Genomic DNA, 26224 nt, shown 5'->3' with positions numbered 1-26224 from the left:
CCGGAGGGTTGTTGCAATTTGCTCCCCATGTTGTTCCGGCCAGTTTATGAACGAGATTAACTCGCAATTTTGTTTTTACAGCAGTATTCTGCAGGTTTTGTGGAAGGTGAGGCTGCTGGCAAGAGTTACACCGAGGTATTTGATGTACTTGTCGTGCGCCACAGAAAGTGACGGCCAGTTTCTGGTCGGCGCTTGCATTGTTCTAGTGGAATAACGTTACAACAGTTTTCCTTGGGTTTGGGCGGAGCCTCCAGTACTTGAAGTACGTTTCAAGTTTCTTGAGGTCTTCGCACAGGTCATTTTGCACCTCAATTTTGAGTTGTTCTTTGGACGGCAAGTGCTAGGTAATCGGCGTAGCCAAATTTCCGGCCGACGGTGACAGGGAGGTCACTTATATCTATATGTTAAAAGTGCCACAGCAAGCACTGATCCTTGTGGGAGCCCGTTACTGAGGAAGTGGGCTCTGCTGACAGTGTTCTCTAGGTGGACACGGTATGGCCGGTTGGACAGTAGCGATGATAGAAGTCTGAGGGTTTTCTGGGATCTGATGACCTTAGCTTTAGCATGAAGCCTTTCCACCATACTGTGTCATAGGCCAGTGATTGGTCGATGAAAGCGGCCCCTGTGATGTTTTTGCACTTGTAGCCAGCTTTAATGTGTGTGGTGAGTTACAACACTTGATAGCAAATGCTGTGGCCAGGGCTGAAGCCAGCCTGTTCAGTTGGTATAGTTTCCTCGAAGATCGGTGACATACAGGTCAGTAGCATCCTCTATAGAAGTCTGTACACTGTAAAAAGCAGAGATATGGGGCAGAACTTATTTGGGTTTGCGGTTGATTTCCAGAATGGCAATGACCTTCATTTGTCGCCATTTTTGGGGAACTTGCCTAAGGACATAATGTCTGAAAACAATCTGGCCAGCCAGTGGCATCCTTTTTGGCCAAGGTGTTTAAGGAACTCGGGATAAATCCCATTTAATCCTGTGGCCTTTCCTGATCTGGTGGCTTTCATGGCATCAATGACCTCTTCTTCATTGAAGGGGGATAACAAGGCTGTTGTCGGTGCACATTCCGCTATTAATTGGTGGAGTTTTCATTTCACTCGCTGTCTTGTTTGCCGATCTGTAGAGATCTTTCCATTCAATAGCATCTGTGTGGCGATGGCATTGATGGGTACATTGGCGGTCTTGTTTCTCGGTGGTGGTGCCGCTCCTTGGTATCTCAGGAGGCACCAGGCTTTATGGCTTGAAATCTAATGACTGCATCGCTTCTGTCCACCTTTGGCTCCTGGATTCATTTAGGGAGTCCAGGAGAGCTTTTGCACACTCTGGGCTTCCTGACTGTATTTCTGGAGCAGGAACTCGCTTTTTCCTTTCCAGCATGGAGTGTATTCTGCCCAGTAACCCCATGGAATTTGTGAGCGGGCTGCTTGAGGACAATCTTGGTGAAACGTTCATAGTTTTCTGACTTTGGTGGATTCTGGTAGACAGTGCACACGATGGCTTCAATAAAAGTTTCCCAGTTGCACTTTCTTAAGTTGCATCGTGGCACAGGGGTGGACGTGATCATCAGAATTTTGACCCTGATATGCACCGAGCCTGGCCTGTGCTAACTGTTCGGGAATTGTCCAGAACCATTCTGGAAGCACACGGCAGTTCACCCGAACTTGAACACGACACAAAGCACAGGTAAAGGTTTGAATTCTTCCTCCATCGTGCGGAATGGATGGTGCCTTCATCTTTAGCGTCAAACAGAATGAACAGGTAACTAGTTGCTGCCCAGTCGATGACCTATTCACCGGCGAAAACCGCGGGATTGGTCACAGCAGGCAGCATGTTTGGGCTCCATGTGGCTCTTGGAGGTTTATATACATTTATCACAGATACATAATTTATTTTGACGATGATGATGGCTGTCAGTATGTTGTTTTCTGCGTTCATTGTGGTGAGGTCCTTGAAATGGAATTTCACGTGACGTTGGTAGTCCCTGCTTAGGATGGTGGTAGCTGGCTCTCGTCGTCGGCTGTACAGGAAATTATTAGAGCAGGAGCGCGTCGAACCATCTGGATTATGAGGAAACGTCCCAGCAAGTCGCACTTGGGCCTTGATAGGTGCCTCTACGTTTAGATGGCAAACACGTAGTGACGGCCCTATTCTGCGGTAAGTTTGGCCATGAAAAGGATCTTTGGTGTTGTAATCCTGATCAGGAGGGCCATTTTGGCATTCAATCGCTGGGATGATAACATTAGTTTGTGACAGGCACGTAACAGTGCAGACCATGGGAAGATTGCCATCTTATCCACCTATATATCTCTTTTAGTCTCTATGTATCTCTTAGTCTCTGTATCTCTATAAATCTCCTATGTGTCCCTAATGAGTCTATATGTCTATGAGTCTATATGTATCTCATCTCTATGAGTCTGTTTAACACGTAGGCTTTCGCGAGCAATATCCTCCATAATACATGTTTTTTGGGTTAGATCATGTAAATATATAAATGTGTCGTTAAACCCGCCACCACCTGACACAGCCAATTTAGTAAGGTTTTTCACGTAGACAGAACATGCCAATTCGTTACTAGTACAGCACACAGCATTTACAAGCTGAGTACTCAGATTGTCAATGTTGTGGTTTTGCTCTCCAACACACCGGTGTGCTGTATTAGTAACAAATTGGCATGTTATTTTTAATTGACAAACCTTACTAATTGGCTGTGTCGGGTGGTGACGGGTTTAACGACATATTTATGTATTTACTCGATGAGTCTCTATGTATCTATAAACATCTCTATGTATCGCTGTGAGTTTCTGTGTATGTCTATGAGTATCGAAATATCTTGATCTCTGCGAATCTATACGTTTCGCTACGTATCTCTATGAGTATGTATCTCTGTGGCTCTGAATCTCGATGTATCTCTATGAGTCTGTTTGTTCATTAGTTTATTAAGTTTGCTGAGCCAGCTAGCCAGGATTTGGCAAAACCCCATCCCACTTTTCACCCATAAATCTGAAGAGCCGCACATACTAAGTGTTACTCACCTTACATTAAAACTGACAACATTTCAGAATAAGAGTTAAAATTAAACAACATTATTTCCTATCATATGTTAATTCGAAATAGAAAAATGGAGGACCCGGAGAAAAATCCATGAAATCACCATGGGAGAGGGAGGCAGACTCCAAATATACAGAAGCAGCCATTGTCAGGGTATGGGATCGAACACGACCTCCTGCATACCAGGCGAGGTACTTAACATCTCAGCACCGCGGTACCCCAGTGTTTATTATAAATGCAGAGGAAAAAAACTTGACAACAAGGGAAACATCCATAAGATCACAGGGAGAATGAACACCCACACTCTAAATGTATAGCAGATATTGGGGTCGGGATCGAACCCACGACCTCCTGTGCACCAGCCAAGGTAGTTAACATCTTGCCACCGTGGTGCCCCAATGTGGACAAGTGAACTACGGGAGATCCGGCCACTATTCACGGTCGCTCAGTGAATTCGGTTTGTACCCATAGGTTCTCAAGTCTCAGCACGGAAGGGGAACGGCCGCTGAAGGAGCTCAACCCGAGCTTGGCACGAGTGAGGCTCCTGAATCTGGACCTCTGTGCTCAGCATGGCAAGGCACTCGACATGTTCTGCCGGGAGCACGGTGCGTTTGTGTGCGCTGACTGCGTCACGAGTGGTGCGCACCAGGGCCACAAGCTGATGTCAGCAGAGGAAGTTGGTCGGCAGGCAAAGGTGAGGTGCTCTGAGCGCGGCGACCGCGTGGTGATGGTGGTGGTTGTGGTGATGATGGTGGTTGTGGTGATGGTGGTGGTAGCAATGGTGATGGTGGTAGTGGTGGTGATGTTGGTGCCGGACAGTAAAGCTATGGTGAGCAGTGCCATGTGGGCAGGGCGAATTTACATTGGCCATTCCCCTCATCGCGTTTGTAGCCACCACAGCATCCAAAGTGTGCTCTAGACAGGTGCGAGGGGCTGGTAACCCCTCCACCTTCAATTATCACTAATCCACGAAAAAAATATACAGCTAAGCTTGTGCCGGAGGCCCCGGGGGAATAGTCATCAATGATGTCTCCTGGCCAAACGACATTTGGCGGAGCCAGGAGATTGAATCCTTACCCTCGGGGTTACTCCAGAAACAGCAAAAAGCCACTACGGGTAGCCACGTGGAATGTTCCAATGCTCACTGCGGAGGAGAGGCTGTCACTCCTCTGTCGGGAGCTCGACCAGTACCACCTGTATCTCTGGTATTCAGGAGGTCCGGTGGACCAGCTCTGGGTCCTGCCACCATGAGGGGTAGACAGTCCTCTTCTCGGGGCAGGAGACTGCCAAACAACAGGCAGTGGCTCTTCTTCTGAATAAAATAATGAAGGAGGTGTGGGAGCGTGGCGGTGAGGTGTGGGAAGCTGTAAGCCCCAGGCTACTTTGGGCTCCCCTTCCTATCAACCAGAGGCGAGGAGTGGTGGTCGTGGTTACTTATGCCCCCACCGAAGATGAACATTAGTGGAGGGATGCAGGCAAGGCCGATGAGTCAGATGCCTTTTATGACCTCCGGTCACAAGTGGCCCCTCAGGATAGTCATCCTGTTGGGTGACTTTAATGCCCGAGTTGGTCATGATGCTGGCACCTGGTCTGAAGTGATGGGAAGGCATGGGCCGGATCAGCTCAATAACATTGGTAGGAGGCTGCTGGCTTTTGTGCAGCCCATGATCTTGTAATTACCAAGATGCTTCTCCAGCATCGGCACATCCACCCAACATCATTGATGCACACCTGGTCAAAGCAAGAACTTCTGCTGGACTATATAGTGACAAAACAGTGGATGCAGATCCATATCCTTGGCACCAGGACCCACTGTGAAGCTGATCTGCCCACTGACCATCGACTTATCATCTGTAAGATGCACCTGCCATTCTTCCACTCCGCTTTTGGGTGGATACCCAGGACCCCATTCAAACACACAATGGCCTGATCTGAGATAGCTGATGAAAGTTGCAAGCGAGAATTTCATCATTGTTTGCAGCTGAGGTTGACCTCATCCCGGACTCCTCATGATGCTGAGAGGAAATGGGTGAGATTTAAGACTGGCTCATGCAGCTGCAATGGCTGCTTTAGATACACGGTCCAAACCTCCCAGAGACTCTGGTGGACAGAGAAGGTATTCAGGCTGGCTGATAAAAAGCGCCAGGCCCACTCTCACCATCTATAGCATCCCACATCAGAGAATGAGGAGGCTTACCGCAGCTTTCACTCAGAGGTTCGGAGAGCCGTGAGGAGCTGCAAGGACGGGTGGTGGTCGCGGGTTGCTGAGGAGATGGAGTCTGCCTCAGTTGCTCGTGACCACAAATCACTCTAATGCCATCAAAAACGTCATTTGCAGTGCCACAACTATCACCATCATTAGGGGAAAAAACGCTGATCAAATTCCGACCCCTAGGAACAGGTTTTCAGATTTGCTGAACATTTCTGTGAGGTCTTGGGGGAGAGGAAATCCCTCAGCCTGGAAAACATAATGGGGCAAAGTGGGGATGACCCTGCTCAGGCTGCAGTGTCTTAAATATTGGAAGACGTAGTCACCCCCTGTGAGTGGCTGGCTGAGGTGCCATCTGTTAAAGAAGAACAGAAGGCAATCCAGAGTCTGAGACCGGGAAACGCACCAAGCAGAGATGATCTCCCAAGGAAAATGCTGAGGGAGGGTTGCGTTTGGGCACAGACTGCCCTTCATGAAATCATAATAACAAACGGGATCACTGGACAGGTTCTACAGGATTGGAAGGATGCCCTGGTGGTCCCTCTCTTTAAGAAGGAGGACCACACAGACTGTAACAACTACAGGGGCATCTCACTCCTCTGTGCTGGGAAAGGTTCTGGCAAGGATTATTCAACATCGCCTTGCAAGTCATACTGAGGAGAGGCTTGCGGAGCCCCAATGTGGTTTCAAGGCCTATGATATCATTAAAAGGCTAGGGCTCTGGGCTGTTCTTCGTGCTTTCGGAATCCCTTAGTCTCTGCTCACAATCATTAAGGACCTTAATGATGGTGAGCGAGCCCCGGGTTAAACTACGTGGTCGGGAGTCGGAGCCATTCCCTTTTCACCTTGGGGTGCGACAGGGATGTCCTCTGGCTCCCACATTACTTAACATCTATTTCGACTATGTAGTTCGTGAAGCCTTCAGTAGCTGTACTGGAGGAATTTCCATTTGGTACAGATATAATGGGAGGCTGATCAATGCCTGGGTTCGGTCAAGGGATGGCTCCCTATTGGTCAACCATGTTACGTATGCCGATGATCTGGTGATTGCTGCTCACTCAGAGGAGGAGTTGGAGGCACTGCTGCTGAACCTGGAGCGTGCAACTAAGAGGTGGGGCCTTATCATCAGTCCCACCCAAACTAAGCACCTGCCTGGGCATTTTGTACCATCAGATACTCCACCCCCACAACTCTCAATTGGTGATGGGGCAATTGTGGAGATAGTGGAGTGTTTCCCATACCTGAACAGTGTGCTCTTGTCCGGTTCTGGTTTGACAGCAGAGGTCTTACTCCAGATCAGTCAAGCGGCATTAACTTTTCATCGGCTGCGTAACACTGTGGAAGCTACCTGGTCTGTTGCTCCACACAAAGCTTTGCGTCTTCTCTGCCACTGTCATGCCCTTCCTTCTCTATGCTTGCAAAACGTGGACCCCCCTAATGAAACATCTTTGCCAGTTGGAAACATTTAAGCTGGCCTGCCTACGATCTATCCTGGGTTTAACCAGGTTGGATTGTGTAAGGAGCTCACAAATCCTTGAAAATTTTGGACAATGTCCCAATGGTGAGCTCCTCCGGCAGCTCACCGGTGGCTTTTGGTTAGGCCAGCTAAACGGGCACCGCACGGGATAGAGAAGAGATGGAGTGATGTGGTACAAGAGGATGTAGAGCTGATTGGACATGCCAATGACTGGTACAAGCGGTGTCAAGATCGGCCTCTGTGGTGGAGGTTCGTTAAGGACGCTACTGGGCAGTTGGAGGCAGTCACCCTCCAGCAACAACGGAGGGCAGAGGAGTGACGCTCACAACAATGAGCAGAATGTCGGGTGGCTAAAACATAGCAACTTGGCATAGTAGGGGGCACAGGTGGTGCATCGGCCAGTCATCTGAGTCAGTCGACCCATAGCACCTGGGTCTGCCACGTGACCTACTGCTGGTGGGTGTTTGACACTTCACATAGCCTTAACATGCACATAGCCTGGCACGAGTGCCGTGGTGATGTCACTGCCACTTAGTGGGAAATGGTGGTTGTTGTTGTTGGTGGTGGTGGTGATGATGATGGTGGTGGTAGTAGTGATGGCCGTGGTGTGGCTCAGAGGTCAGATTGGAATCTGGGTTTGGGCCAAGCATGGTTGTGACTGGCCTCCTCAATTGATGCGACTTCGTGGGATGAATGTGGTCGCGAAGCAATAAAACGTTGGAGTTTTGCACTCGAACTTTGTTTTAAACTCGACTTGTGAATGCCCACTAGTACACGCAAAACTAAAACAAAAAAATCCACGTTGAAAATAAATAACCTTGCCAAAATCGACAGTGTTGCTTTGAACACTCCTCGCGATGTTTCAGGACTGTGTGCATTTAGTAAACGATAATCTAACAAAAACTACAAGCTTTTTTTTATTTTACCAGGAAAGGCCCACTTAGCTTATACAGCTATTTTTCAGAATCTACCTGGCCATCACAAATCATAGCTGAAGCAAATTGCATATCATTTGGATATTTATACTAGCAGTGACACACTCTAAACAAGTGATGTTTATTCTAAATGTGGATGGAAAACTGTAGGACCCAGATTCAAATCCACACGACTGTGGGAAGAGAAAGAGGGAGAGACACGCAAACTCCACATATACAGCAGACGTCATGGTTGGGATCAAACCCCCTACCTCCTGTATACCAGGCGAGGGAGATAAGACTTCCTTGCCATTCGTGAGTAGGCTGTATGAATCCTGGTCTCCTCCCGCTCCTCAATGAACCATTCAATGAGGGATTTGTCGATCGCTCATAACGCAAGACCTTCGGGAGAAAGCGTTGGGAAATCAGCGGAGGGCTTCCCATGGGTAAATTATCATCACGATCCATGGGACAGATAGCCCGTAGTAGGTGTCCACTGCACTTTACGTCACTCATTGCTGTTTTCACTTTCGTTTCTCTGTCTTGTAGTGCCAATATGGCTCACGTTATTGGCACATCTTGGTCGTGTAGTATATCGTGTAGTGCATAGCAGAGTGTATAGTAGTGTATAGTGTAGTATATAGTAGTGTAGCATATAGTGTAGTGTATTTTAACATAGTGTATGGTAGTGTAATGTAGGTATAATGTAGTGCAGTGGTTCTTAACCTTTACTGCAGCCTTGCACCCCTTTGGTTTTAAATCGTGAAAATATCTCTTCTCTCTTCTTCGGGGTTGTCCATTGTATCCGATGATGACCTTCCACCTCTGCCTCTATTTGTGGGATTTTGTGTGACTGTGAAGTTCAATCCTCAACCCACAGCGTCTGCTACAGACAGAGCAGGCAAAGTCGCTGATTGGAGGTGTAGGTATGGTTCTGGCTTCACGTCTCTTGAGACGCTTCCTTTTCCGTAGCTCACTTCGGTCCTCTTCGAGCTTCGACACTCTTTGCTGGCACAGCTGGCTCCAGATGGAGCATTCTGCAGTCATGTCCTCCAGCTGGCTAGGGTTCAGGCTGCACTTTTTCATGGCCGTCTTCAGTTGGTCCTTGTAGCGCCTTTTCTGGCCCCCTGTAGAGCGGTGGCCTAGGTGCAGCTGGCCATACAAGACCTTACATACAAGATGCTCCGTTGGCATCCTGATGACGTGACCGAGCCAGCGGAGTGTGTGCTGGATGATGGTAGCCTCCATAGTGATGCAGTTGATTTTGCAGAGTATCTCAGTTTGGGGCACTCGGTCACACCAGGTTATCCCCATGATGCATTGAAGACACCGAATATGGAAGGCCTCAACCATAAAGATGTGGCGACTGTACAATGCCCTGGTCTCACAGCTGTAAAGGAGTGCTGTGATGACCATTTCCGGGTAAGCAGATATTTTAGTGTGTAGGCTGAGGTCCTTGTTCTGGAATACCATTTTTCTGAGCCTGCCAAAAGAGGATGACACCTGCTTTACTCGGTTTTGTATTTCCCTTTCAATGCTGTAGACGCCAGACAGAAAGCTGTACAGGTACATAAAGGATACCACTATTATGAGTGGTTTCTCAAAGACGGTGATGGTGGGTGGATAAGGTGGATTAGTAGATGCCCACTGGCATACTACTTCAGTCTTCATGATGTTCACCAAGAGACCCAATCTATGATATGCACTTGCAGCAGCTGTAAGCGTGACTTGCAGGATATCTGGTGTGTTGGCCACGAGCGTGCAGTCATCAGCATACTGCACCTCGATGACAGGCTCGGATGTTATTTTTTGGACAGCTCAGAGCCTCCTGATGTTAAAAAGTTTGCCATCCAGCCTGAAGTCCACTGTAACACCACTATTCTTCTCAATCTCCTTGTGCAGTAGCGTGTTGACACATAGGAGGAAAATGTTGAAGAGTACCGGAGCAAGGACTCATCCCTGGCATATGCTGGTGCACACCCTGAAGGGCTCGGACTCCTGGCCTCCTATGGTCACCCCTGCCATCATCCCCTCATGAAATTGACGCAGGATATTGACGCATTTTCTTGGACAGCCAAACTTCAGCAAAACGTCCCCCAGAAACTCCCTGTTAACTGTGTCGAAGGCCTTCGTCAGATCGACAAAAGCCATGAAGAGGTCCTGATGCTGCTCTCAACACTTCTCCTCGAGCTGCCATGCTGTGTTAACAGGAGCACTGTCTACAGTGCTCCTGTTTAGCCTGAAATCACACTGTGACTCAGGTAACAGCTCCTCTGTCACGCTCTGCAACAGTCTGTGGAGCGTTACTTTGGCAAGGACCTTGCCAGCAACAGCCAGTCGTGAAATGCCACGGCTGTTGCCACACATGGACGTATCACCCTTGCCTTTGTAGATGGTGATGATGTTTGCGTCCCGCCATTGCTGGGGGATGATTTCATGCTCCCAAACTTGAGTGATGAAGAGGTGTAGTGCTCGGATGCAAAGGTAATCTCCTTGTTTGAAGATCTCCGCAGTGATTCTGTCAGGACCTGGGGTCTTGTTGTTTTCAAAAAACTTTACTGCTGACTGTACCTCTGTGAAGGTCGGTGGGAGATCCAGGTCTTGAATAGTGGGGCAGTCAGGTAGTTCATCCAGAACAGAGTGGTCTGCAGGGGAGGGTTGGTTGAGAAGGGCTTCGAAATGTTCGGCCCATCTCTGTGTGATCTTTTTCTGGTCCTTTATGAGGGTCAGGCCATAAACCGATTTCAGGGTAGAGACAGAGCAGTTTCATGGGCCATAGATGGTTTTCACTGCACCATAAAAGTTGTGCATATCATTTTTGTCGGTGTAGGATTGTATTTCGTTCACCTTCGATACCCAGCACTCGTTCTGCAGGGCACACATTGTAGACTGCACCTCCTTTATTAATGCTCGCCATCGCTGCTGAAATGTGTCTGATGTGGGGTTGTTGATTATAGCACTGTGACCTTTGTGCATATCTTTGAGTAAGAAAGTTATTGATGCAGAGTTTTAATCGAACCAATCCTTGTGTCTTATGCGCTTGTGGCTGAGGGAGTTGGCTGCTGCCTCATAGAGCCTTGAGCTGATAGAGGACCACTTTCCATCAATGGAATCATCTGCGCTTAGGAGAGGCTCAACGTCTTCCAATTTCTCAGCCAGAGATCATCAAAGGTCGTTTCGGACCACAGCATTTCAGAGCCGGGCACAGTCAAGTTGCTTCTTTCCTGACTTTTAGAGACAGGAGGGCGCACTCTCACCTGTAGTTTGATCGTGATAAGTCTGTGATGTGTCCAGCACTTAGCACCTCTCATTGCACGGGTGAATAAGACATTTTATATCAGAACGTCTCACAATGATGTAATCCATTAAGTGCCAATGTTTGGAACGTGGGTGCTTCCAGGATGTCTTATATTTGTCTTTTAGTTGAAATATGGTGTCCGTGATGGTCAAGCTATGTTCAGCGCAAAGGGTCAATAACCTCATGCCATTTTGCATAAGCTTGCGCAATGCCATGCCTACCAATAACTCCACTCCACACCTGGTTGTTTTTTCCCACTCTAGCATTGAAGTCACCCAGCAAAAATATATCTTTGCTGAGGATGCGACGGTGGGCCTCATCTGGTGCTTGGTAGAAGCGATCCTTAACCTCGCTCTCTGATGGTAAAGTCGGTGCATAGCCACTTATAAGTGTGGCATAGCGCTTCTTTGGTAGCGAGAAGCATACCGTAATGAGTTTCTTACTCATGCCAATCAGACTCTCTGTGAGATTGGGTAGGAGACTGTTTTTTATTGCAAATCCCACACTATGTCGATGTTGTACTCTTTGGAGGTATCCGTTCCAGAAGAAGGTATAACCCTGGCCGCCCTCCTTCAGGGAGTCTTCATCCAGGAGTCTTGTTTGGCTAAGTGCAGCAATATCAATGTTTTATCGCTTAAGTTCCGCTGCAACTACGGCAGTTCTTCGATGGGGTCTCTCAGTGTCCCGGTCAGCATCCAATAGGGTTCTTACATTCCACGTTGCCAGTTTAACGGAGATTATTTTCTTATTATATTATTGGGTCTTTCAGTAAAGTCACTTAGATAGGTTCAAAGAAAATAACCTATCTACGTGACTTTACCGAAAGACCCAAGAATATGAATTCCAGCAGTCACGGAAACTTTAATTCAAGATTTATATTCTTATTGTGTTTTCGACTGCAGACTGGAACAACCCTATAGGTGCGGTTACGTATCCACATAAGTTTGAGTTTGCAATGTTTAGGCCACCTTTTCAAGGCCCCTCCCCATGGGTGATCAGTGCGGATCCTATATAGGACTACTCAGTCACACAGAGGTCTGCTGAGAGCAGCTGCAACTCAGCCCCAGCTGCTAGTGACCAAATGCCCTGTGCCGCTGGCGTGCAGGGGTCTGACTAGGAGCTTCGGATATGTTCGTACCTACTCCCGTCGCCACACCACTCAACGCCGCCAGACTTTTGTCCAGTTTTCCAAATGCTCGATTCACAGAGGCAGAAGTGGATACCTGCGCAAAGAGTATATTTAGAGTGCGGTTGAGGGTGCGTAAGTCCCAACAGCACTTCTTCACTGCAATAGGGTGGAATCCAGTGCAAAGGGAGAACTCAGGATGACTGGCCCTCTTCCACAGTTGCAGGAGGCTGCCGGAGCTCCAGTCTATCGGAGGACCGCCTTTCGCGCGCCACCAGCACGTTGCTTTAATCTCAGGGTGTGCTCCCCTAGCTTTTGTCTTCCCAGACTTATCCACAAGGCAGCGGGAACACGGCTATAGACACAAAGACAGATACAACATTTTTTTTATTGTAATAATGTTAATAAATACATAGGTTTGAAGAAATAAAGTAGTGGGACTTGCGTACCTGTGCTTCATTTGTGTTCAACGATTTAGCTTCTAAAAACATCTGGCATGTCTCACACCCCCAGAAAGGGCATCTCGCACCCCCAGGGGGTGCGTGCACCCCAGGTTTAGAACCACTGGTGTAGTGTATAGCGTAGTGTATAGTGTAGCGTATAGTCGTGTCATGAATAGTAGTGTAGTATATCATTATCACGATCCATGAGGCAAGATAGCCCGGAGTAGGTGCCCACTGCACTTTTCTTCACTTGTTGTTTCCACTTTCTCCTCTGTCTTGAAGTGCAAATATGGCTCAAGTTAGTGGCTACATCTTTCTGGCACCAATCCGCTGATGACGCTTTCTTCAAGCCATAATTTTCTGTGTTTGGTTTTCCTCTCTTTCTGGTTCCTTACATTTTTTCTGAACAACAACAACAACCCTTTTCATTTAATGGGTAAATATCGTGTATGATTTTAATCGTTTTGCTATAGGCTTTTTTTGTTTGGTTTGTTTTCTTCTTCTTAAAACAGGAATCCCTATCGCGTTCACTCCAACAACTTATGACACATAATGGGAAAGTTGCAGCAAGATTGAATATACTGAAGAACACGGAAGCCAATGTAGAGGTGAGACCCAATAACACAATAACACAAATTCCCATGAAATGAAGATGATTGATGATACAAATAATCGATTTTATTACCCTTCCTGGCAATAATAATAATTATAGAGTTGGTGTTTACGATGTTCAAACAGCAAATAGACACCAATTATATAATTCACTGTGTAACAAAAATAGTTTTTTTGTTCCTGGGTAGTAAGTAAGCAAAGTTTGTGGTGAATAATAGCCATTTTCTATACTTTTGAGGCATAAGCAATTCGAAAATAACACTACCCAGGAACAAAAATCGTGTTACATCGTGAATTATCACGACAAGGCATGATCAAGTCTGCACCAACCACAACATCACACTTGTGGTAAAACGTTAAAACAAACGTGCTTTGATAGTAACATACCCACTAGCTTTGAAACAGAAAAAAGCAGCTATATTGGCCAACCCGAGCTATTGATACTTTGATATTTGCATTGTCATCGTGCTGTGTTCGCCTTTTGGCGTTATACTTTGGTATAACACCGGGACCCCTTTTTTTACCAGTATCACTGATTGTCGTGCACCAATATCAGGATGATCACCTTGATACATCTGATGGTCATCTTGAAAAATCTTGATTCTGGTTGCAGGTCAATCAGTTCCAAGGAGAATGCCTACTTTATAATCAAAGCAGTTTTTTTTGCATATTTTACCACAAGCATGGTGTGTGGTTAATGCAGTCTTGATTAGGCCTTGTAGCGATAGTCGCTGTCCATTTCGGTTTTTGGGTGCCCTCGTGGCTAGGAGATGTTATCTCCCATGCCTCGTATGCAGGAGGTTGTGGGTTCGATCCCGACCCTGACGATGCCTGCTGCTGTATGTTTTGAGTTTGGTTCTCTCTCTCGCTCTCCTCATCGTTGTGTGGATTTGTCTCCAGGTCCCCTGTTTTTTTCATACACATTTAGAATCAATGTCAGGCATTTAGATTATTTGACTGCTGCTTTAAATTTCCACCTGATGATAATAAGCTATTTGGTTGAGCTATCAAAAATATGTTTGAACATCTTAACACCTCGTATTTTTATCAGAAACAGTAAAGCCTATTCTTACGTAAATTTGTCCTTCCTCCACGAATTCCTTTGTTTAGATCAATACCTCACATGCTCATTTTCGTGCTGCCCTTTGATTCAACACATTAGTACCGATTCCACTTAAGACCGATATCAAACCGGCCACCACCCGACATAGCCAATTAGTATGGTGGTTTGTCATGCCAATAAAACGTGCCAATTTGATATTTGTTGGAGAGTAAAACCCCCCACAACATTTGCAATTCATATACTGATGTTTCGCCAGTAATTATAAACAACCAGCCATATCAGGTGACAGCCAGAATTGTGGAGAAATCCTCCTGTTTCGGTCTTAAATATAGGAGAAATAAATGTGATGTCAATTGTGAACCAATCAGAAGAGAAGAGGGGGGGTTAATATATTAATATAAATTGCAATAGACATCTACTATTGGTTGGGTTTTTGCAAGCTGCCGTCATGCTGGTGTGGCGCGTTGCTGATGCTCCTACCAGCTAACTGTTGGCGAATTGAGCAGCAGCTCCGTCAATTGTTCTTTCTCGCACGCCACAGCATTGTCAATGCCCCTTCGCCTCCGCCAACCCACACTCTCATCCACGTGGCGAACTTTGGACGAATGACAGCTCGCAACTCACGTGGGTCATGCTCATCCATGCAGCGGTGGTACTTGTAGCTAAAACTGTAATCTTTTCACGCGGAAAATTTTATACTCGTCCCATTTCAGGGAACGTCGGCAGCTTTTGACAAATCCATAGACGACGCTTTTAACGCTGCAATCAAGTCCCTCGAGGAAGAAAGGGCCACACTCAAGCAGTTGGCGCATGCAGAGCAGAGTAAACTATTGGGCCTAATCCATGGCCAGATGGCGCCCCGAGAGAAGATGGTCGCTGAGATGGTGGCTCTCACCAAAGAGGTGCAGGCGGCTTTGCAGGAAACGAATCACGTGCGGGCTATCCAGGTACGTGGAGAACAGAGGGCACCAGTAGTGTGGAAATCGTCAATAGCACCTTCTGCTACTGCTGCTGCATTGGCTGAACGAATACAGTGTTAAAAGGTCGCGTTCATGACACACACACACACACAAAGTGCCTGCCACGAATGAACCACACAATACTTTTGGTGATCTCGTCAAGGAGCTGTATACCACCATCACGCGAACTCCTGTCATCCTCGCAGCAGCAGCAGCAGCGGCGGTTATTGGCTCAGCCGTCGAACAAAAGCGGTCAACTCTTCATTTCGTGGCATTTTCAAACACGCTGCTTCTGCGGCCATCTGGGAAAATGTTTCCTTCTGATATTAGGGAGCCACTGAGAGCTACGATGCACCTTTACATCATCTAGATTGACAAACCCATTTCTTTAGTTTAACACGTAGGCTTTTTTTGTTGAAAGAGAAACCCTATTTTTGACTTAAAACCATTAAATTTGTATTTCAATTTTTTAAGTAAAGTCTTAGGCTCGCAAACCAACTGACCTGGAAGAACTAAAACATGGTATTGTGAATGCTGAGTCATCATGCATGCCTACAGCTGTGTTTTAAAATGTTTTTTTTTTCTGAACGATGGGCAACATATACAAGTTTATTAATAATTTGAGCATATCTAATCAATACCATAACATTAAATAAACTAAAACGTAAATGTCTATTACTTGCAGAATTCATATTAAATTAATAACAGCATCTCGAATAACAATACAGATAGTCTTGGTTCTTTCGGTAAAGTCATGTAGTAGGGAAACAATTAAATAATAAAAATATAAAACAATAAATTCTCACGACATTTTGACTGCGACACAAGCAATCATCATCAGGTGTGAAAACCTTCTACGTGACTTTACCGAAAGAACCAAGAATATGAATCCCTGCAGTCACGAAAGCTTTAAATCAAGACAATACAGATATTCAACTTTTTTTTGGTGTAGTATTCATTTTGGTACACTCCGTATATCAACATGAGATGAGGTTACCCTGAGATGGTGACCAGCTTACCAATGGATGTCTCACGCGTGCACCCCTGTCCCTCTGTCGCAGGTGAGCGGTGAGTTGGAGAGAAGGTAGGTCGGACACCTTCACGTCACTCCACCGCCACTCAACTCCCCAATCCCAGTTTAATTGAACATTCAAGATCCATGTTTTACTGGTACCACGATGGTGAATAAATAATATGCTCACTTTATCCTTCCCCGCAATGATAACACCGGAGTTGTATTAATATGTCGAGACACCTACGATCACAAGGCCATCATCAAGTTGTGTTCACCCGCACATCATGCTTGTAGTGAAATGTGCAAACACACTTCCATCATAATAATCTACGCATTGTCCTTGGAACTGATTGGCCTACACCAGAGCTACAGTCTCCTTTATGGCCTTGTCATGAAGGAAGCTGTATTATTGCCATACTTTTATTTATCATCATCATGATAGTACCGACCCTGACGCCTGCTGCTGCATATTAGGAGTCTGCATGTCTCTCTCTGTCCTGGTGGTTGCGTGGATTTTTTCTCCGGGTTTTCCCTCCACATTTAGAAACATGCATCTAGACTATTTAGATTTTTTTTTTGCTGCTGTAACCGTCACATTTCTAAGCCACTTTGTTGAGTTATCATGTGTGTCCAGGTAGCTTTAAAAAAAAAGTTATTACCTCGGTGGGCTTTGCCTGCTAAAATCGGGTTGGTTTTGTTTTATTTGTATGTGTTTGGGTCATTTGTTTTTTACCTTTGTTGTACTTTTCACTGCGATCATGTATTTTTGTATTGTTTGTTTTAACGTTGTTACCCGTGCCTACTGGACATCTGTGAAAAAGAGCTTTATACCTCATCGGATTCCTCCAGGAGGCTGTTGCTCTGGTGCAGGCCAATCAATTTTGAAGACAATGCATACATTATTATTATCAGTGAGCGTGGTGTGGTTCACGCAGACGTGATGAAGCCTTGCAATAAAGGGTGTGTCTATTTAGTGTTTGAACATCTTAACACAACTCCTGTATTATGATTCTTATTCTTACCGGGAAGGGTATTGCAAGCCTATTCTTTGTAATCATCTTGATACTGGCCAACAAAGGTTTTCCCATAGATCCACGATGTTCTTATTCCTTATTTGTTTCTTCCACGTTCAGGATAACGGCCGCGATGATGAAGAACCCGCCAAATGACAACATCGTGACTAGAGACCTATTTTTATCCTTGCATGGCCTGCTGCAGAGTCTCTCCCCCAGAATCTCCAATTGGAAGACAGAAAACGCGATGCTCAGAAGTAAGTTTGTGGTGCGTGCGTGCGGTGGCACAGTGGTTAACGAGTGGCTGCGTTGCGAACCAGGCGACCCAAGTTCAATTCCCGCTCATGGCCACCAACACCAGTGATGATTATATGAACCGGTCCTGGGCCCCCAGCCCCCACCCCAGCTCAACTCATCCTCAAATGAGTACCTGGTGTGGTGTGTAGTATACATCGCCACTGGGGAGACAAATGTGCTTGGGTCTGGTGATAGCCAACCACCCCCTCGGCGCTGCTCGATAACAACACTTGCCCCTGCAGACTGCTACCGGCTATACAGGGGATATTTTTTATTTGGCATCAAAGTTGTGGAATAGAGAACACACTTAATAATAATATAATGAATAATAATTTACAATTGTAAAGTTCTGCATTTAATCTGTAGATCCACCAATGCGCCCCTGTGTATGGAAAGCCAGGAAATAAACAGAACCGCAGAGGGCAAAAGGCCATAACTAGTCGGATGGTAAAGGCCAATTTACCCATTCACTCACCCACCTCACTCACCCACCCACCCACCCACTCACCCACCCACTCGCTCACCTACCCACCCACTCACTCACCCACTCATTCACTCACCCACTAAATTGCTCACTCACCCACTCACCGAATCACTCACCCACCGTTCCTGTTATCTATTTTGATAACGATGAAAACGCTAGTAAGTGGTACATCTGATGATCGAATCTAATTAAACACGTATATTTATATAGCCCTTCACTCCAGGCGCTTGATGAACATGGCTTACAACACGGTGACACAGAATGGAATGGTGTAGTAGCGGGCTACCAGGTGGTTCTACTCAGGGGATCACGAAAGGGACTACAGGGGAGGGAAGGAGTGGAGGGGTGAGGAGGAGGGAAGAGGACGAGAATGGGCAATGGAGAAGAGGTGTTGAGGCTCTAACCACCCTCCTGCTATCCGGAGGCTCACTGCCATGTGGGGGAAGTGGGATGCCCAGATCGCGTGCTGACTGAACACGGCAGGTGCAATCAGCTATTCCGTAAATGGAAATATATAAATGAAGGGAGTTACCAAATGCGTCAAACACGAATCTCACATTAATGTGACTACGTCTGTGTGACCACGCCATCCAAAAACAAAGGAAAGCTTCTGCCGCCTATGAATTCAGAGTTTGGGAACGAATGACTGCGACGACGTGAAGAGGCGCAAGAGAACGGGCGGCAGCGGTCCAGGCGAGCTACAGGAGGGAGAGGGGTGTTTCGTCAGCACGCAAACGACCTGCTGTGGAACACACCGAATCACAAGCGGGGGGTGGGGGCGGACGCTGGTAGACAACTTGAATGGACACTCGAATGGGGCGCAAATGAGCGTGGAGAGGTCGCATGCATAGAATTGCACTGAGAGACAGAAAGGGTGCCGTACGCATTACAGAGAAAAAATGCAAAGGTTAGTGGCATCATCTTGACTTGGCAGGGAAACTTTTAGGGGGTTTGGGCTTTGGGCAGTTTATGTCGACTAGCAGGACCGATGGGTGATGTTGCAGACTAAGAGACAGAATGGCAGCCCAAGGTGGAAATGCACCTAAAAGGACACTCTCCCATGGAGATAGAGTGATAAGTTATCAGTTTGTGTGATGAAAAAAATTATATGCATTATTACCCTTTCTGTAAAAAAATAATAATACTACAGGAGGTGTTAAGATGTTCAAACACCAAATAGACACACCTTTTGCAAGGAATCATCAAGTCTGCATGACTCACACATCCTGTTGGTGGTAAAACATGCAAACAAACACGCTTTGATGATGTACACGCTGTCCTTGTGTATATAGTTAAGAGACAACCCAACGGTTATGATTTTTGGCGATCGCACTCTTCGTACACCCCCCGAGTACCCGGTGTAACCACGGGCAGGTGAAACCTCTACTTAAACCCAAGATCTGAAAGGTGGCAGTGCAGCTGTTTGGGATTCTCCAGCACCGTTGTTTGTCTTTGTATCAACAACAGCAGAAGCAGTCCACCAGCTAAGGGAGCCGATGACTAACCGCTGTCCTTTCCGTGTGCGTTCTATGACCGAGAAGATTTCAGGAGCCCAACCCTTGATGAAGATACGCTCCACTACCAACTGGACGCCGACGACTGTGGCAAGGCCCTGAGCCTGTCTCGGCCCCTCAGGAGGCGTCGGGACGTGACGGAGGGCTGTGAGGCGTTCTCCTACTGGAGGCAAGCGCTGTGCGAGGAGGGCTACACCTCCGGGTTGCACTACTGGGAGGTGGACGTCAGCGAGTGCGTCGAGTGGTGTGTGGGCGTCTGCTATGGGTCGATGGAGCGGAGCGGCAATACCAGCGATGCGGAGCTGGGTGAAAATGCCGAGTCGTGGTGCATCAAATACAGAGACGATGATGACGACGACGACGATGGAAATCTGAGTGCCTTTCACGATGCAGAGCAAACCGACATTGAATTCAGCTGCGATGGTGGCCGTAGAGGCTGGCACATCGACAGGGTGGGCATTCTGCTGGACTGTGACATGGACCGACTGTCATTCTATGATGTTTCACAGGCACGGGTCCACTTGCACACCTACTACGTTGTGCAATACGATGGTCCACTCTTCCCTGCGTTCAAAGTCCTAGACGACAGCATCACAATAGCCACGTGTCCACGCTCCTGCGCAGGCCTCTGCTAGGATTCTCAGAAGAGGTGACGTGGACCCAGCATCAGAGCGCTCTGTGAGCATTGCTGTGTAGGTTAGCCGTTCTGGCACTGTTGCTCCCCCGGTTGATTACTGTCATAGATGTGCACTGTTCACGTCACCGTTGAGATAGATTTCTATAGACTCGCATAACTATCCACAGACTTAGTTCAACACAAATAGACTCAAATATCGACATATTGATACCCACAGATTCAAATAGATACGCATAGACTCACATATATACTTATAAACTTGTATACATACCCACAGATTCACGTACAAATCTACAGACTAATATAGATAACCAGATATTTAGATGAACCCATATACTCACATAGATACCCACAGAATCACATATAAATTAATAGACTCAAATATAGACCCATATTCTCGCATAAATAACCACAGGTTCATGTAGAAATCAATAGACATACATAGATACCGATATATTCATATAGATACCCATACACTCGCATAGATACCCATATACTCACATAGAAAACAATATAAACTCATGGCGTCATACAGAGCCTCATATATCTACGTGGGAAGTTGTGCTTATATGGTTGGAATCTCGGTTCCCAGGGACAATTATATTACGTGTGTTTGTGGACTTAATGGGATGTTTCGTTGTGGATGAGAGGCTCCCTCTCCTCTGTCATGAGATGGACCAGTACTGCCTGGACCTCTGAAATACAGGAGATCCGGTGAACCGGTTCTGGCTTCAATAATTTTGAGGGGAAGACAGCTCTCCACTCAGCATAGGAAACTGCCAAACAACAGGGATTGCCACTTCTTTTGAACAAAAGAATGAAGGGGGTGTGGGAGCGTGGCGGTGATGTCTAAGAAGCTGTAAGTTACAGTGTTGTATATATAGGCCTTTTTCCAAAATTGATATTAAGAATGATTTTGCCATTATATTTTTTAATCATTCGTGGTGTCGCTTGGGGGCCAAAGGGGGTGAGATAAACCCCCCCTCCCCTCACAGCAGCTGCCTCTCACACTGGAACCAGGCAGCCGGATATAAGCCATAAAATATAATAAAACCCAAAACAAAGCGGGGGAATTACTAATGAGACACGCGGGAAATATACGTAGCCACAAATTCCCCCGTTTTAAGAGCACAGACAACCAGGCGCCATGAAGGAACAGGCAAATTCTACAATAATTTGCCTTTTCGTTTCTCTTAATACAACGGTTAATGTTCAGAACTTAGTGACAAAATGAGTCGACATAGACTGCCAACACAATCACTCCGATTAAAAACCAGACTACAATCTACATAGTGGATTATTACTTATCATACATATTTTAATACTAATGTTAATACTAATGTTATTCACCTTAAATTCTATTACCTTTTGCCATCTACGTGACTTTACAAAAACCAAGGGATATCAATTCCAGCAGTCAAGAAGCTTAACTGAAACTTAGCTATACCTCTAACCTTAGGACATCAAAATATAACTCGAGTTTAACAGCACAGATCCCTGGATACAGACGGGGGAACAAACGTTAATAAACCCTATGAACACACGTGAAATGACGATGTTAAATCACGAATCGTGGAAAACATAAACCAAATAATGATTATAAAGAGTTAAGCCAGGGGTCATCCAGGGTAGATGGGGCGAGGTGGGTCGATCACGTGACCAAGAGAAAAGGATTCCATAGATGAAGCCTCCCGGCCGCCTTGTCTCCTAGCAGCATGGGGTAGCAATAAAACCACAAAGGGAGAGACCACGACCCCCATTGAGATAGACAAAGGTGACACCCGACCGCGAAGGAAGGAGCCAGGCCTTGAGGAAACAACTTATCACCCCAATAAGTAGAACAAACACATACATACCCAAACGAGGGATGACAAAAACTCAGCAACAAGAATAAGCAAACATTAATGACTGCCAAAACACTCACTCCGATTAAAAACCAGACTAAAATCTACATAGTGGGTTATTACTTCTCATACATATTAATACTAATGTTATTCTTGGTTCTTTCGGTAAAGTCACGTAGAAGGGAAACAATAACATAATAAAACTGTATGTCCGGAATCCCTGGCGTCTACAAACTAAGTTGCCTCTGTGGTAGTAGTTACATTGGAGAAACCAAACGACATGTCTCAGACTGCATTCGTGAACACAAAGCAGACCTAAAACACGGTAGGACCAACACCGCAGCCGTGGTAGATCACTGTTATAATTCAGTAGGCTCACATGACATTGACTTCTCCAAGACAGAGGTTCTTTGCAAGCCATCTGGCTACCATGAGAGATTTGTTCATGAGGCTATCCAGATATACAAACAGAGAGATAATTTCAACCGAGAAGATGGATTCTGGCTTAGCAATCATTGGAAGGATTTTATAAACCACTTCGGATCTTAATTGATTGTTCACGCTTATGGTGGCTTTCAGACCGCATCCATTATTTTCGTCTCCCCCCTCTTTTCCGAACATAGATGGACTCATCCATCTGAACAAACTGTCAAATTGCTCTCCGTGGTAATAATGTTAAAAAAACGCCACTTTTTTCAATTATTTTTCTTGTGGTTTTCACACTTGATGATGGTTGCTTGTGTTGCAATCGAAACGTCGTGAGATTTTGTTTTATATTTGTATTATTTTATTGTTTCCCTTCTACGTGACTTTACCGAAAGAACCAAGAATATGAATCCCTGCATTCACGAAAGCTTTAAATCAAAATACTAATGTAATTCACATTAAATTCTATTACATATTGCCGTCTACGTGACTTTACAAAAAACAAGGAATATGAATTCCAGCAGTCAAGAAGCTTAACTGAAACTTAGTTATACTTATGAACCTCAGGACATCAAAATATAACTCGAGTATAACAGCACAGATCCCTGGATACAGACGGGGGAACGGAAATTAATAAAACCCGAGGAACATACGTGGTGATACAATCTTAAAACACGAATCGTGGAAAACATAAACCCAATAATAATTATGAAGAGTTAAGCCGGGGGTCATCCAGGAGAGATGGGGCGAGGGGAGTCGATCACGTGACCAAGATAAATGTATTCCATAGACGAAGAGTCTCCCAACCACCTTTGTCTTCCAGCAGCACATGATAGAATTGCATACGCAGGCAGAGGGCATCTCTTATAAATAAAAAATCAAATGCCACGATGGAAGCACTGTAAACACTGCCACAAACATACCTTGAGTCACGTACAGAATCATAACTATAAAGTGGTACGGTATCAAGCTATAGGAGGTCAAATAAAATGTTTAACTTCAAAAGCCTCAACACACCCCTTTGTGAGAGGCAAAAGAATGTCACACCGGGAGGGAAGAGAAAAGGGGGGGGGGAACTCCACCAGACAGGGGAACCCCCCTCCTTCCAGATTAATTATTGCAGAGGGTGGAGAAGAAGGACGCACTCGGGAGCAATCTGGAGCATCTGTTTCCCTTTGATGGGGGGATAGCTGAGGAGGGGGACAAGAATAAAGCCAGGGTGAGACTTAACAGATGGCTTAATAAATGAGAACACACACACATGGACACACGTACAATCCTACCCCCCCCCCCCCCCCACAGCATAGAGCGAAATCAAAGGAAGTTCCGGTCCTTTGTGAGAAGGCGAGCCAGAGGAAGAAATGTTTGCATAAAAACAGACACGAGCCATACATCGCTATCACAGCTACCAGTGGCAGAAGACGGCGATCAACTACAGAAGATGACCAACCACAGAAGATAACAGCCAGCCACCGAGGGCGATCAGTCACCGAAGAGTTCTGTGACGGCGGGAAACGTCAAGCAATCAACGTCGAGAAAGGGCGGAAAGCCCTTTCTCGACGTTGATTGCTTGACGACCAGCTGCACGCGCAATCGACACCGCCAGAGAGACGGAGCAGGAGAGAGCACGCCGCAGCGTCACCAGCGCCACCAAGCAAGGGTGTCAGCTGCCAGCGGACGAGCTGCCGGTGCTACCTGATGACAGGATCATCGCGCACCGATGGCGAGTGTCGTGCCAACTCTTCTACCCAGCTGTGGACAGAACTACTGTAGACCTGAGGAAGAGGGAGAGCCAAGCTGCCCGTATATTACACACACACCCACACATTACAACGCAAATAATTGATCAAGAAGACAAACCAACCACACATAACACATACCCGGACTAATAGTAAGAAGACTCATGATAAGTGCGTCAAGTATCAACTGATAACGAAGAACACGGCTGCCATTGGGTTACGGGGAAACGGTCACTTAGAAGTATTTTAGTAGTTATTTTTCTTTTGATTTGCATAAATATTATCAATGAATTCATCGATGAAAACTAAACGTTTAGAAACCTAGGTTACGAATCTACACACAGGGAGAATATTGTGTTGAAATCTTTCTTTTGAGCACAGAATCTGCCCGCGAATTTATTGAAGCCTTAGCCAATTGATAAGTATTTGCTGGAGCAGGCATACTACCGCACACCATTGTTCCAAATATTTCGTTAATTATGTAATCTTCCCCATGAATTCATTGCCGTATATGTTTTGCCTTTGGGACATGTTTCTTTATTGCCTTCGTATGAATATCGTTGCATGAATTTTTTAAAGGACTTTTTCCTCTCACCGTGTATGCTCGCTAACAGTACAATCGAGGAATAATCGATTGTACTGTTACCCAGTTAACAAACGTGATCATTGAGGGTTAAATGTATGGATCAAATTAAGAGAACATCTCCAGGAGTACTGTGTTGACAATTCCAAGCATAAGAGTTCACATATTAGAGTGTTAAGGTTTTGTTTAGAAATTAAAATTGCTTAACACAGAAGTGTCTGCGTGGTGCCTTCCTAAGTTCATGCATAATAATCTTAATTATAAGAACTGTATCCTGCGGTGAGATTTGAATTTGGAGACCTGACATAAAAACACTAAGACATAATCAGTAAATGTTAAGCGAGAATAATTGTATTATACAGATTGATAATACGAACCTAGACAACGAAGCCAAGCATAATCTCGCATACTTACAGCACACCTGAAAAACTGCATACAATTAATTGTATGATCCCGATTGATAATACTACCCTCGGCAACGAGGCAGGGCATAATGATCATAACGGTGTGCATTAGCATACTCGCAAACTTAATACGATGATACATTCTTGATTAGCATTATTTATGCACATAATTACATAAATTAGTATAAATTCAGATAATTACGCATTTCCCCAACTTCATTTTTATTTTTGGATTATTTTCAAATTTTAAAGATCCGCATATACAACAACAGGCTACTGTGGAGTCGCCTCCCTGTCAACAAGAGGTGAGAAATGGTAATGGTTACTTATGCCCCCACCAAAAATGAGCATCAGTAGAGAGATGCAGACAAGGCCGATGAGTCAGATGCCTTCTAAAACCTCCTGTCCCAGGTGCTAGCTAAAGTTCCCCCTCAGGATGGAGTCTTCCTGTTGGGTGACTTTAATGCCCGAGTGGGTCATGATGCAGACACCTAGATTGGAGTGATCGGAAGGCATGGGCCAGATCAGCTCAATATTAACACTAAGAGGCTGCTAGACATCTGCGCAGCTGATGGGCTTGTAATTACCAACACCCTGTTCTGGAATCGGCGCATCCACACAACATTATGGATGCATGCTGGGTCCAAGCAAGAACATCTGCTGGACTATATAGGGGCTACCGTGGAGCTGATCTGCCCACTGACCATTGGTTTCTCATCTGTAAGATGTGCCTGCCAGTCACACAGTGGCCTGGTACCAGCTAGCTGAGGATAGTTGCAAGTGGCAATTTCAACATCGCTTGCAGCTGGGGTTGGCAGCATCTCCCATCCTAATGCGGAGGGGAAATGGGTGAGGTTCATGACTGTGGCTCATGCAGCTGCAATAGCTGCATTGGGTATGCAGTCAACACCTCCCCAGAGACCCCAGCTTAAGAAGGAAGTGTTCCAGCTGGTTGAGAGAAAACGACAGGCTGACTCCCGTTGTCTACAACATCCAATATCAGAGAATGAGGAGGCTTACCGCAGCCTTAGCTCGGAGATTTGAAGAGACATGCAGTGCTGTAAGGATGAGTGGTGGCTGCGGGTTGCTGACAAGATGGCATCTGCCTCAGTAGTC

The 26224-nt window shown here is 45.9% G+C and overlaps 1 protein-coding gene across 2 annotated transcripts in view; it reads left to right on the top strand.

Moving 5' to 3' along the window:
- LOC142923223 (tripartite motif-containing protein 14-like) overlaps positions 1-24918 on the top strand; it is a 30032-nt gene extending 5114 nt beyond the window's left edge. For both annotated transcript variants that reach the window (XM_076064157.1, XM_076064156.1), the window contains 6 exons: positions 3523-3745; positions 13031-13126; positions 14907-15140; positions 16214-16236; positions 17301-17437; positions 19503-24918. In XM_076064157.1, the coding sequence (XP_075920272.1) occupies positions 3523-3745; positions 13031-13126; positions 14907-15140; positions 16214-16236; positions 17301-17437; positions 19503-20110 (1321 nt within the window). In that variant the 3' untranslated portion in view covers positions 20111-24918. The remainder of the gene's footprint in view (positions 1-3522; positions 3746-13030; positions 13127-14906; positions 15141-16213; positions 16237-17300; positions 17438-19502) is intronic.
- Positions 24919-26224: the final 1306 nt, after the last annotated feature.

Source organism: Petromyzon marinus, unplaced genomic scaffold (assembly GCF_048934315.1).
Source record: "Petromyzon marinus isolate PM22_M1 ecotype Great Lakes invasive population unplaced genomic scaffold, UKy_Petmar_22M1.pri1.0 PM_Scaffold_34, whole genome shotgun sequence".
NCBI lineage: Eukaryota > Metazoa > Chordata > Hyperoartia > Petromyzontiformes > Petromyzontidae > Petromyzon > Petromyzon marinus.
Note: the sequence above shows the minus strand (reverse complement) of the source record. Positions and strands in the feature narration are given on the sequence as shown.